Genomic DNA, 14,110 nt, shown 5'->3' with positions numbered 1-14,110 from the left:
TATTTTGGAGAAAAACAAGACATGATAGAAATGCATGACTAACTGGAAAGAGGGGTGACGCTGTCCTCTAGCTCCCACTCCTGTCCAACTTCAAGACACCGGCGCATGGTTAGACCACATGCCTTTCCTTCGTTCTCACCACACCTAAAGCCACCAGGTAGTGATGGTCCAGAGAGGTCTCTATTCAGCGTAACACATGTAGCTTGTGCCAGTTCTTCTGCTTTCTTCTTGTCTTTTCACTGGAAAACTTGAGCACTGGGAATACGGGAGCAGCTTTAGGTCAAACTTGGCAATGCGATTTAAATGGTTTTAATGAATGAAGGAACCCTTAATCGTCCCACAGAGGGGAAATGTACATTGTGCATTGACCCATCCTAGTGTTAGGAGCAGTGGGCTGCCATATGTACGGCGCCCGGGGAGCAGTGTAGGGAACACAGTGGTCTTTCGGGGACTTGAATCGTTTCCCAAGCCAAGTCCACACGGACTTCGCCAGCACAGTCTTAGGTTAACAGATGCATCGCGACCATTAATACGTTAACCGACAGCCCCAGTTATATAAAACTTCAACAATGTGGTGACACTGAAAGAAAAGACAGGGAATAAACAAAGTCCTAAGGGTTCATCCTCTGGAAATCATGAATGTCTGAACACGTTTTTACGGCAATCCTTCAAACAGTCGTAGAGATATTTCAGTCTGGATCAAAGTAGTAGACTATTTCACTAAACATGAGGGGAAATAATGGAAAGCCCACAGTAATCTTGCTAAACAGTTACTTATTTACACCTACATGCTGTATAATTAACCTGGCGTGCTACTAATGATGTAATGGTGATTCATTTCTCATTCATCATAGAAACCTAGAAACCAACCTGCGAAAGAAACATCCTGAAAACTACAGACGTACAAACGACCACCATTCTACACATTTGCAAAACATTCCTTTATTATAAATAAATCTCCTTTTTGTATAAAAAAACTGGCATGCTTCAACCATGGCATTTTACAGGTTCACAACCCAAGGCTACAACCCGGTTAGCCAAGACAGCAGGAGGAAACACACTCATCTCATTATGCAAGGGCGATCCATCGGACAACGGTGAGACAAGAATGAAAAAATCGTCACAACCACAAAAATACTTACAAGTAGAGAATAACAACAAACATGTTTGAGTCTCGTAGATTTTCTCTTACATTTTCTCTTTTTAAATATCTTTTAAAATGGAATCTGATAAATCTCTCTCCTAGCCCCTCATTTGCCCTTAGATATAATGTCTACATGGTCTGAGTTTTTTCTTTTTCTTTTCAGTTTTATCATTTTTTTTCTGTACGTTTTAATAGTTCACCACAGTGTCCTATGGTATGGTTTTCTTTTTTTTTTCAGAACAGGTAAGTTCATGATAGGACCAATGAGCTGTGAGCAGCGGGGGTGAGGGAGGAGGAGGGGGGGGGGGGGGGGGGAGCAGGCACACTGACTGGCTGTTTTTGTGGTCCCACCGTCTCTGTGGTGTGATGCGGAACAATACAAAATGTCTCATGCTTGGATTCCATTGGGCGCTCGGTCCGTCCGCCAGTTCTCCGGTCAAGAACCACGGCTCCTTCTTGGCGCTGCCTTCGGGAAGACGCCCCCCTTCTCCTGTCCAATCCCTTTCCGTCATCCTCTGTGGTCCCTTTTCAAATGGCATGATTGCTGTAGCTGACATAGGTCGTCTTAGTTGATGAAGCTGCGTGAATTTTTGAAAAAAGGGGGGTGGACGATGGAGCGGAGATGGGGCGGGAAAGAGAATGAAAGAGAAGCGACAGATTGGATGTGTGGGAAGGGGGAAAAGGAAAGAAGAAGGAGCAGTTGAGAGCAGGTTTCTCTACAGATGGTCACGAAACAGTGTCACAATCCACAGTCCACCTAAGTGGTCGGGGCTTTTTGTCAAACCCCAAACTATGTCCCGTGTCCCCTCCAGCGCTCCGTGGTAAATGTCAGGCTTCTAACTGCATCTTTGTTATACTCTGCTGCTTCATACAACCCCTATTACTCGCCTACTTTTTTTCAATGTCGCCATTACACTGCTGGGACAAAAAAGGTCCTTGACGAAAAATAAATATGTAAGAAATGCGTGGTGCAGCCTTGAAAATTGCCCAAAGCTTGTCATGATATTTTCTGAAGAGCGCTCTTAAGTAAATGTCAGGTACCAAAAGAAAGTAGAACCTGTTTAACTGGCTTTCTGCTCATAGCCATAGGAAAACATAAACACTTGCTTGGACCATATGGTGCATGCTAATTTGGAGGGAGAAGCAAGGTAAGGTGGCTTGTTGAATGAACTGTGACCTGCTTCCTCATGAAAATAATGGAGTGCTGACGTTTGAAAATCATTACACTCTTGCATGCAGTGTTAGCCGGCTGCACAGAAACACATGCACAATGCTGACATATACATGTGTTCATGGACACGTATGTATAAAGCACACATGACAGACTATTGACAGAAACACCAAAGACACACATACACCCCCCCCCCCACACACACACACATACACACACACGCGTGCACGACCACATGCACTACCGTCATTTCGTCTGCAGATTGCTGACACAGCAGAAGCAGCCCGACGCAGAGTGGAGCTTTGAAGTGGATGTAACAATGCTTCACTGTCAAAACCCGGACAAGACACGCTGTGATTTAAAATCTGTCACTGGTGCAGCGGTTCTGTCATGCAGAAAAGTCAGGCGGGAAATATTTGCTTTAAGTCAAACTAGAAGCAAAAACTTCATGCAGGCTGTACAGTGTTTGGAAGAAGTATTCAGATGCATTATTCAAGCAAAGGTACCAACAAATGAAAGTCGAAATACAAAAGTAGTATTTGCTAAATGTTATTAAGATACGTTGCCCAGAAGTGGCCTTTCTCTGTTCTGCTGAGAGGTAGGATAGTTTAGTTTGGTGAAGCACAAGCAGAGAAGAACTTTGGTTCTGATCCTATCCGGTAAGTAAGTTAGTAGACTATGATTTTCCTTCATTGCTTTTTGAGTTCGGATACATTGACCCTGGGTTTGATTGCTGCACCCCCAGTTTCCTTTTTTTTGTTGGCCCGGTTATTTTACAATATGTAAGAAAATGATTGACTTTGTGAAATCTATTTGACCTTTTGACTTTTTTGTAAATTAGGAGTTAGACCATTAGTTTAATTTTCAGAGATGAGTATTTTCAAAAGGTCTGAAAAGTAGGCAATGATGTTAAACGAATGTTATAGTATTTCCCTTTCCCAATGTAGACGACAAGAACTGTAAAGCATGTGCATTAAATGGAAATATTATGAAGTCCTATATTTGTAAAACAGCAGCAAAGGTATAAAACAGCTAAAAGGCCAAACGAAAAACAGTAGACTTGTATAATAAATGAAAATGCAAGCACAGGTTACTAAAACAATATGATGAAATAAGCAAAACCAAACAAGAACAGCATGGTAAACAATAAGCAGCAGCATTTCAAAACTTCAGTGATTATATAATGTATTGAAGGAGCCGGTTTTGTAAAGTAATAAAGTGCGAGCAGTACAGTCTTTATATTTACATGCACAAATACTCAGGTAGTACTTCAATATTGTCCTTAAATGCAGAAATGTTTGTGTGTTTTATTACATGTGTGCTTTATCTTTAGGGTTTCAGGAACGTTTCAGCTCCTTCAGAGTGGATTTCAGTGGGTCTGATTGATATATTCATATGAAATATATATATTATATGTATAGGTATAAAACGTCTGTGTTCTCTTACTCACTGTTGGTCTCCATGCTCTCACACAGCTCCGTCTTCACCTCTCCGTTGGGCCGGTCTCCTCCCTTCTGGCCCAGCTTCCCCGTCATGGTGGCAGCTGTCACAATGGCCTGCATCGTTCAGAGATCCATTAACAGGAAGTGAACACTAGTGCAAAAACTCGAAATCTTGCAGGGTATATTTATCTAATATCAAGTCAGGGAAGACCTAAGAACTTATAAGGAGGCCATTTATGCCATATCATGCCTTTTCAGATCTGGCTAGGGACAACAGATGGAAATTAGCATAGCAGCTAACTCTGGCTTATATACAGCAACTTGTCTGTTAATCAGTGAGCACTGTCCCTATCAACTACATAAATAAATACATAAATATACTACAACTTTTGAGCATTTGTGGCTTAATTCTAACACAACATGTCCTTAATGTGGTCAAATATAGTGCAAAATAAGTTTTCCCAGCTAACTACAAGATCTGATTTATCTCAATATCCCATCTTATTTCAAGAACAACATCACTTTTTTCACTTGTTTTTGCAGCATTTCTTCCAGCGTGGCATGGCTTCCTTGTGTTTTCTTCCACATCTGTCAAAATACCGAGAGTATTTTGAACGCCGCTCACCTTAAAGCTGCGTTTCCGTTTGGGTACGTTCTGCTCGGGGTGGAAGAGGATGATGTAGACTTTGGGCATGTAGAGCATCCCAAGGGACACGGAGGCAGACAGGCTGAGAGAGATGGTCAGGGTGGTTGTTTGGATATACATCTAAGAGAGAGAGAGAGAGAGACACACAGGGAGAAGTTAGTTATCACATTTAAAGTTGTCAGAGAGAGTGTAACGTCTACTGAGAGAGAGACAGATGGGAAGAAGGAGAACACAGGATGTAAATGAAGGTCTAACAAGAGAGGAATTAGCAGCAAATGTGTGCAGTGACAGCTGAAGTGACACACAGGCAGGTAGATCAAATGCTATATATGAAACGATGACGGCAGTGAAGTTGCCTAATTGCCCGCGTGCTGCAGAGCTTGTCTCTTTGTCAAGGAATGGGAAATTGTTCTTAGCATCTTTTTGGCAGGCATATGGGTTTATCATGTAAGTGGGAAAGTGACGGAAATTAGACTTAATTGACTTTCAGATTTGCAGTTTTCCTCAAAGTTTGGATGAAGTCTGGCCTACATTAGGAGATACAACTTCAATTTTCAGATGTTTAGCTCTTATTTCTGTTCACCTCCAACAACCTGTGAGATGAATGACTTCAGTTGCAATGACAAAAAGTATGTTTCTGTCCTGTAAAGTGGACTAGGTGGCACATGAGAGAGGGTATAGCCAGGTGAGTGAAAGACAGATATGATGATAGGCAGGAACTGTTACACACACTTTTTTTTAAAACAGGTGTTACAAAGTGCCTCACAAGACATCAACACAGATAAATAAAGCCAAAGTCAAACAGCAATAAGGTAATAATTAAACAGAAAGTAAAGAAATATATCAAAACTCTAAGTTTAAAGCGACTAAACAAGGTGATAGATAGATATTAAAAGGTAAATGTGTAGCAAGAGGTACAGAGGAAATAGAGCCTGATGTGCTTTTAACACCTGGGAGAAAAACAAGATAGAAGATAAAGGATAAAGTGGAAAATATAGAACAAAAAAGGGTAAAACTAGATCCTGTGGACAAATTCTTTAAGGGTTTAAGGGTGATTATTAACCCAAAGGTTAAAGAAAGTTATGCTTCGGTCAGGTAAGCTAAAAAACAAAGTATTTGTATGTTTTTCTGAATTTCTTTGGGTTGTTTTTCTTATTTTTGTTAGTTTTCTTTTGACGGAAAGGTCCACCGTTGTAAAGTGGAGAACCTTTGTCCTTTCTTTCAAGGAAACCTCGTCTAATATTGAACATATTTACACCAAACATGACCAGGTTACGTTTATTCTCGGATTCTCGTATCCGCAACGGTCACAAAACAATGAACCCCGCTGTGTATGTAGTATTTGTTGAAGGGTGTCCTTTCACTCGGGGTCTGGATGGAGTCACAGCACATAAAGCGTAGATGGATCCACTTTGATCCCGAACAGCTCGGACTGTTTTGATTGGAGGACGAGCGTATGGTTCATGCTTAGACAGAAGAGAAAGAGATGTGTTCAGGTGTCAGAGAGGCGGCGGCTTTTCCAATCATTATAAACTGCATACACACTGATGAAACAAGAAGACTGTCAAGCACACACACAGACACACACACACACACACGCTGTAGAGGACTGAGCTCCAGTCCTCGGGTCCTTAGTGAGTTTCAAAGGGGGGTTCGGAGGAGGAGGAGGAGGAGGACGTGACACGGCTGATGAGCTCTGAAGACAGCGAGCTTATCAGGAGAGCCGTATTTACAGGGAGACAGACGAATGAGGGCGGGGGGAGATGGATGGATTTATGGGTAAGCATAGTAGAAATGAAAGGAGGAAGCCATGAAGGGAGAGTCTTAGAGAGGCAAGGGGGGAGAATGTATGGGGTGGGACAAGTGAGGGAACGAGAACATGAGCGATTTGTAGAGACAGAGAGTTCTGAGAGGTGCAAAAAGGGCATACTGACGGAGACAGGCCGGTAACTCCTGCCTGACGAGAGAGTAAAGCTGCTCTGTTCTGTAGGATAATACTTTAGGTGTGAATCTATCCCCCTACTGACTGAAGTTCTCTCTTTCTTTGGTTGATTTTCCTTGTTTTTGTGAACCTATGTGTTCATAAAATTGTGTGTGTGAGCTGAACTGTGTGTGTTAAACTAAAGTAAACTGTAGTACGTGCTTCATTGTTGGTGTGTAGCCTGAATATGCTTCATGAAAGGCAGGTTTTCCTATAAATAAAAGCAATTTTTGATCCTAAATATCTTGGTTTCTTCGTTTCTAAAGGTCACATATTTTCTGTTGTCTTCCTCAACACACTAAAACATCTTATGGATATTTCTTCGTTTCTTGTATTAGTAAGTAGTAACCCTCTGAACCCGGGGATTGATCCACTACTGTTGGCATCCTTTTCAAGTATGAATTATATAATTGTGAAACATAGGAGTACAGTACAGAGTTTGACACGCTCGCCTTGAGCAGCGAACTTCCTCCTATCAATCAGCGTTAGGCCGCTGATAGTCGCTTCCATTACATCGTGCCTTTGGTCCAAAGACGTAGCTTCCAGCTGATATTTACACAAAGACACACACACACACACACACACTGAAGACTGTCCTCCATCAGAAGAACGCTCTTATTATCCCAAAAGTCACACTCCAAAAGTAGATGATTAGCTCCGGATGGCTGCATGCAATATGTTCCCTTAAGGTTCAGGACATTTACAGACGGAGAATCTCTGGTCCGTGAGAGGAAGAGATTCGGCAGGAGGAACAGAGGAAGCAGAGTGACGCCTGATGTGTTTCTAACACCTGGGACAGAATAAACAGGATACAAGATATAGGATGAAGAGAGAAATAGAATAAAAAAGATGAGTTTATGGTCGCTTTTAATCCAAATGGTAAAGACAGTTATGATTTGGCTGAATGTCCGTGTCAAATTCTGTCCAGATAAGTTAAACAAACTGATATTTTGTCTTTTTTTGTGATATTTTTCTTATTTTGTTACCTTTAGTCCAGGTAAGCAAAAATAAAATGTATTTTTCTGTATTTTCTTTGTTTTTTCTTATTTCTATTACTTTCTTTTGAAGAAAAGGTCCACTGTTGTTATGCAGAGGTATATTAACAACATCTCTCATCAAGGAAACCTCATCTTATATCAAACATATTTACACACAACATGACCAGGTTACATTTAAAACATGTGCCCCCCCCCCACCCCACCCCTCAGACCAAGTTGGACACACACAGGTGAACCCCGCTGGGTGAATGGTATTTGTTAAAGGGTGTCCTTTCATTCGGGGTCTGGATGGATCCACAGCATATAGATGGAGCCACTTTGATGAACTCAGACTGTTTTGATTGGAGGATGAGCGTGAAAGGGTTCATGCTTAGACAGAAGAGAAAGCGGTGTGTTCAGGTGTCTTGGCGAGGTCCGGCTTTTCCATTCATCGCAAACTCTTTGTCCTATTTCTCAACGACTGAATGTCCAAACTAGCTACCAAATGATCCACGGCACGGAGGTGGATACGAGAGGTCAGTTTCCTCTTACGGGCCTGAGATCAATCTATTATTCCCAGGGCAATATGAGCGTCATGTTCTGGCAGTGAGCATTTAATAAGTGGTTAATGCTGAATAGCTGCAGAAGAATGTCCCTCCTGGGAGACATGGCTGCTCCCAGGAGACGGGCAGGTCACCATCATGGAGTTAAAATAAGTGTAGAGAGAGCAGTCCTCTCTCCACAACAGCTGAGGCATGACAGGCAATATTGAATAGTACTCCGCTTCAGTATAATGACGCCGTGAAATAGAAAGAAACACTACAATAGAAACCAATTAACTAAACGAGACAACGATGCGAAGGGGAAGAGACGTGTGCAGACATTAAGTGAAAGCCTAAAACATATGTCGTATAAATGGAGAATGGAAATGTTATAGAACGAAGATAGAAAAATTAAGTACTTCATTTAGCATTTAGAGAATTCAGCTAACACTTATTATGGCGTCACTCGGATAAATGCCAATGTGTCATGCAACAAAATGCACAGAAATAAACCACGACACCAAGTTCAGATCTTTGATGAAAGATGGCAAAAATGGGTAAATTATAGAACACAAAACATGTGTAATGACCAGGGGGTACAACTAATGTACACGAGTGTTAATGTTGTACCCATAGAGCAAGGGTGTCCAAACGTTCTTCACTAGGGGCCAGATACAGAAACACAAAGGGCTGGGCCAGAGGTGACGTATATTTCCATATAGGTTGAGTTATAAGTTAGCAAAATCAATCAAATGATGCTTAATCATTCTTGATACTTGAATATGCTTTAAGAAAACAAACGGCCAACATCACAGCTCTCCGTAGGGTTTCATTTATTCCTTAAAACACAAGCCTCAGATTGCTTATGATAAGGGGGAAAATGAAGGGTATATTTCAAGCTTGGAATGCAATTAAGTTCATTGGTCAATTAGGATTTAGTTTTGAAGATTTGTTCAACTTTAATTGACTGGATTTATTTGAAGATTAGGCTTATTAATACATATGTGTTCAGAGTGTTTCATGTGGGGGCCATATTCCATTTTACTTTCAAAATGGACCATGGGCCGCGTTTGGCCCCCAGGCCGTAGTTTTGAAACCCCTTCCACAGTGTGTAAGCTTTATGTTATATATTATACAATGTGTGTATTTTTTCCTCCTGATTGGTCGATTGCCGTGTCGTTTACTTATGTATCTATGTGTCTTTATTTTGTTGTGTACGCTTTGTAATGAAACCATTTCTTAAAATACATGTGTGCATAAACACATTCATTCAAATACGATAAACAAGTGATTTGTCGGAGCTCAAAAGTAGTTTCCTTGTGGGAGAACATCTTCATACTGACTAAGCTGTCTGAGTGCATTAAGTTGAACTCCTGCTCAACCCTCTTCTGTCGCTGAGTCGGAGAATGCATGACATCTCTTATTCCCAGAGGCTTCTTTCCCTCTCCTCTGCCCCCACTCTCTAATGAGTGGCTGGAACTCCGAACTACCTCTAAGTATCTCCCCGAGACGTCAGCCCTCCGTTTTTACATTGTCCTCTATATCTGAGTGTTGACAAACTTGGTCTGCTAGTTTAGTGTCTCCATATTATTATTTCCCTCCCTCTTCATCTGAGTTCAGCGAAGTTAAGATACTACCAACGACGCATGATGACGGTGAGTTTGATTGGTGTCCGTTAAGTGACCTTAAAACTAAAAAAGTCCCTGAGGGTCTTGAGCTAACTTCTCAGAGCCTTTTAGTGTAAAATCCTCCTGTGTGTGTGTGTGTGTGTGTGTGTGTGTGTGTGTGTGTGTGTGTGTGTGTGTGTGTGTGTGTCTAATTGACACCACCTGTTTCTGTCCCCTCACGCCATGGAACCACTCAGCATTTTAATTATCCGAGCCATGGGTGGGTGAGGTTTTATTTGTAGGAGTTTATTTTAAAAAATGGGCGCACGGCCAAACCAGTTCTTACCGCCTCTAAACGTTCAGGAAAATTATCAAAAGTTATTTCGCTGAAATTCAAAGTGAATTGAGTTATTACACCGTTTGAATAAAACATCCACTAATTAAATTCTGACTTTCGGAAACTTTTGTCATTGTAAAATATCTTTGAAAAAGACTCGATCCAAAACTGTTTAACAATTTACTTTTCGGCTCTTAGGTTAAAAGAACCCTCAACCATCTACCATCCGAAACTACCATTTCATTCACAGCACTCATTTAAATATGGTATCAATCAGAAACCAATTTTTACTCAAACAAAATACATTTGATTCATTCTCAGGTTCATATCAGTATGTAGTGTCTCTCCTGGGACATGTCTCCATGCTTTAATGTTCAGAAAGCTCTTTATGTTTCTCATACTGCCTGTGCTGCAGCACCTCTTTTCACCCTCTGTCTGAAACCAGAGCCCAGTCTGATCTGATTGGTTAGCTTGCCGGCTCTGTTGTGATTAGTCAACCGCTCAGAGATGTCCCGCCCCTTAGCCTATCACGCACAATGTGTTGGAGAGCTAGCCAATAGAAGTGCAAGAGCTACATAGTGATGTCATTACGTAATGGAAGTAAACAAGGGAGTCCCTCTGAAGGGAACACTGGGATTTTAGCTTTTGCAGACCATTTACGTGCACCAAAATGTATATAACACACGACAGGAAAGAGAAAACCCAAAAAGCATTATAGGAACTGTAGATGTAGATGCGTTTCCTTTATTTTTGTAGCGATTAGAGGTGTTTAACACAGTTTAGGGGGTTAGCGCTCCAATGTTCGGTCGTATCGGACCAAACCAGGCTGTGTGAATGAACCCTTAATCTCTTCTCAGTGTGACTTTTACTCAGAGCAGCTCCCAGAGTAACACATCTCCGCACACCTGACACCAACACGGTGCTGTGATGAAAGAGTGTTTTTAAAAAAGCTCTGACATCAGGTGCTGAGCAGCGATATTTAAACTTTGTGTATGTGCTGCTTAATTGGGTCGGAGCGAAGCCACTCTGGTCCACAGGTGCCTCATTATCTCCTGCAAAACAGAACATGTTGTTCCCCCATCTAATCCACACAGGTCTGAGGTCTGCATTTGTGAGTATTTAATGAAATAATCTATATCTGTTTTGCCTCAGCGTGTTTGTATAACTTCAAGTCTCTCCAGTCCAACACATTTTGAGTTGTGCATAAAGGTTTCATAGCAATACATACTGTGAGCTCGGCCCTGCTGTGAATAGCTTCCTCTCTGTCGCTCTCTCTCATAACTGACGTGATTGTGGCCCCACTGTGCACAGCTCCAGCCAATTAAAATACGCAGCAAGGACTTATCGTGGAGCCTCGTCCCTCTGCACACTGCTGCTAGTTGTAGGGGGAAAAACTTGTCACACCACGACTGTAAAACAGGAGTAAGTGTATATTCTGTCACCGGTGTTAAATGCGCCTGTTTCTGCGGCTAACGCTATGACACAAATTGGGCTGGAAATGATACAAAAAGGCTTTCCCAAAAGGAAAACTGAGTCCCACTACATGGTCCCAACCCTCTTTTGAGGAACCAGAAGAATAAAGGTATAAAACCATGGACTTTTTTTAGGTGGTGTAGTATCTTTTCACTTCTCCTAATTAGGTTTCTGTGCAGCACAGTACGCTTTACACTGAATGTGTGTAGCATTAATGCTATGCTAATGTAAATGTGTGGCAATCCATAAATCGAGACTCAGCATTGGTCAGTCTTACCATGACTGAATTATTTAAAGGCTTCATGAGTTGCTGGTGGTTTACATCTACAACTACACCTACAGTTTTAGTTTATTTATGGTGTTCATTTGGATCCAGCGCTGATATAGGCCTATTAATGTACCCTTACAAATGTTTATAGACATGGAAACTGTTTCATACTGTACATGGACTTTTGTATTACTAGGTCAAGCTCACTCAGACACAGAGGGCAGCTCAGGGGTCCCGAAGCAGTAGGGGCCTCACTTATTAGCCGACAGTATACAGCCACTGCAGGGATGTGTTTCTGTATTTTAAGGTGAGCTAAAGGGAAGGTATGTATAAAGGTAGTGACACTGATGTCAAACTGGCGGTAATGATGAAAAGGAATTTATTTATAACGTATGCACACCTGGAAGTCCATTTGGGTTCAACGGTGCAACGACTTTAAGAAAACTCTGAGAAGTAAAGTCGATTAGTAAAGTGATAAAGCAGACGAAGAGGAAAATGTTCAATACACAGCGTTTTGAAGGTGGAATTTACCTGTTTATAACATTTCTGTCATGGTTAGCTTTCCACCTGTATTTATCGTACTATGCAGGAAGTGCTCATGCCCTGTTTACAGTTTTTCAAATCATAGCACACACACACACACACACACGGAAGCAGCTGCTACATATAGATACAAACTGGTATACAAACAAACTAATGAACTCACATTCAAACTAAACTCACATTCTCCAACAACATGAAACTTCATTTCCTTTCAAAGCTCTGACAGAAGTTTCTGATTACTGACCAAACTTTTTCTTTCTGACTCAAATCTGACACTCTTATTTTGGCGGGGCCACAAACACCACCTGCCAAGTACATTTCCTAGCCAGCAACTGAACGCCAGGTTATTGCATCTGCCCGGCAACAGCTTGAAAAAGGCAACAAACTTCAGATTTCTCTCGGGAGCGTCAGGAGAGGAGCCGCACAGCGCTAATTAATTTGGGGCATCCGCACCGGCTTCATTTATCAATTTTCCGACGTTTGCTAAATTATTATCCTTGTGGTTAATTAATACGCCGGGATTTACTTAAGCACGCGTTTGCTTGCTTTAGAGTGTGTCCTGGTCATAGACGAAAATCACGCTCTTTAACAGTTATCTGTCAATACAGTGTCTGTGTTGAAGCCTTTTCTTATTTAGTTTTGATTTGTCATGCAGTCTGTCTCTCTACAGTCAGACGTATACAGGAAGTAGGAAATTACAGCTGCAGAGGAGGTGGAAAATATGAAAAAAACGGCATATTTGATGTTTAAAATGTCTTTGTGCTTACAGAAATGTGATGCTTATTGAGAAGACTGTTTGACTTTTGCGCAAAACTTTCTGAATCCCTTTGCCTGCCTCCATTAGGGAGTGAACTTAAAGATATGCATTTGTGATATCGAGCATGCATGTGTGTGAAAGTGTGTGTGACTGCCAGCATCTCTGTGTGAGGCCACCCCCCCTTGGGCATCCCCACATCCTTCAACTCCCCACTGTTTGATGTCAGCATCTGACACTCGCTGTCTGTCTCTCCCCATTTTCAGCCAAACCACCAAATTCCCACCAGAATCCTGAAAATGACTGCAAAACCGATGCCTTCAAAAATGAATGAAAGGGTTTTTTTTTCGTATCTCCGTGTGTAGATATAACCCCCCCCCCCACCCCCGCCCCATAGGATTGGTAAATGCTGTCAGAGTAAAGACGATGTGACGCCTGAACGCAGCGGAGGGAAGAGACACCGGTCAGAAGTGAGTGATCTCAGCACATGTTCTGCTGATCCCTGAACTGCAGGAACCACGAGCTATGATAGAGAGAGAGAGTTGGCATTTTAAAGTAGATTTAATCAGAAGAAAATCAACTTTGTTAGGGATGAATTCGTCTGTTCCTTTGCACTCTTGCCAAACCAGACACACAGAGCCTTAACAAGAGGGAAACGCACATCTTTTAAGAGACAGAGTATACAATTGTCATGGTATTGGTGCCAATTGTAATGCTCTATCTTTACTAACAGAGCATCTCCGGTTTAAGCAAATCGTTAAACTGAAAAGGCATTTGTCATGAAATGAAATGTGCATGAACTCTATGAAGGAGTGGAGCAATTGTTTGACCGTGTCAAGGTGTTATCTCCCCGTATTCAGCCGCTTTAAATTGGACTTCCTATAGCCGCAACACTTCCTTAAGCACTTCACACACTCAATGTTTCTGTTAACTCTGGTTTCAATATTACCGTTTGGAGGATTCAAAGCTGTGCACTTGTAGATGTGAACCAGGCTTTGTAAAGTCTCTCCATCAATCTTGCAATCACAATAATTACTCTAAATGGGCTTCAACCAATCTCGACACTATTATCAACAGCTTGCCATCATGTCTTGTTCCCACAACATTATAAACAATATGGCTCGATCGAAAGAATGATGGTACATTTTATAAATCATCACATCTCCCCTACTTTGGGAGCAGTGCTAGTCAATCATATAACCATCCAACCACGCACCTTTCTACA

General features: G+C 41.7%; 1 protein-coding gene across 1 annotated transcript in view; it reads right to left on the bottom strand.

Annotated features, from left to right (window-relative positions):
* Nucleotides 1–947: 947 nt before the first annotated feature.
* Nucleotides 948–14,110, bottom strand: part of grm8a (glutamate receptor, metabotropic 8a) — a 225,958-nt gene continuing 212,795 nt past the window's right edge. The window contains 3 exon segments of the mRNA XM_063906115.1: nt 948–1,722; nt 3,762–3,871; nt 4,383–4,523. Coding sequence (XP_063762185.1) covers nt 1,710–1,722; nt 3,762–3,871; nt 4,383–4,523 — 264 coding nt within the window. The 3' untranslated portion in view covers nt 948–1,709.

This window comes from Eleginops maclovinus, chromosome 17 (assembly GCF_036324505.1).
Source record: "Eleginops maclovinus isolate JMC-PN-2008 ecotype Puerto Natales chromosome 17, JC_Emac_rtc_rv5, whole genome shotgun sequence".
In the NCBI taxonomy this organism is placed as follows: Eukaryota; Metazoa; Chordata; class Actinopteri; order Perciformes; family Eleginopidae; genus Eleginops; species Eleginops maclovinus.
The sequence above is the reverse complement of the archived record's forward strand: the minus strand, read 5'-3'. Positions and strand labels throughout refer to the sequence as shown.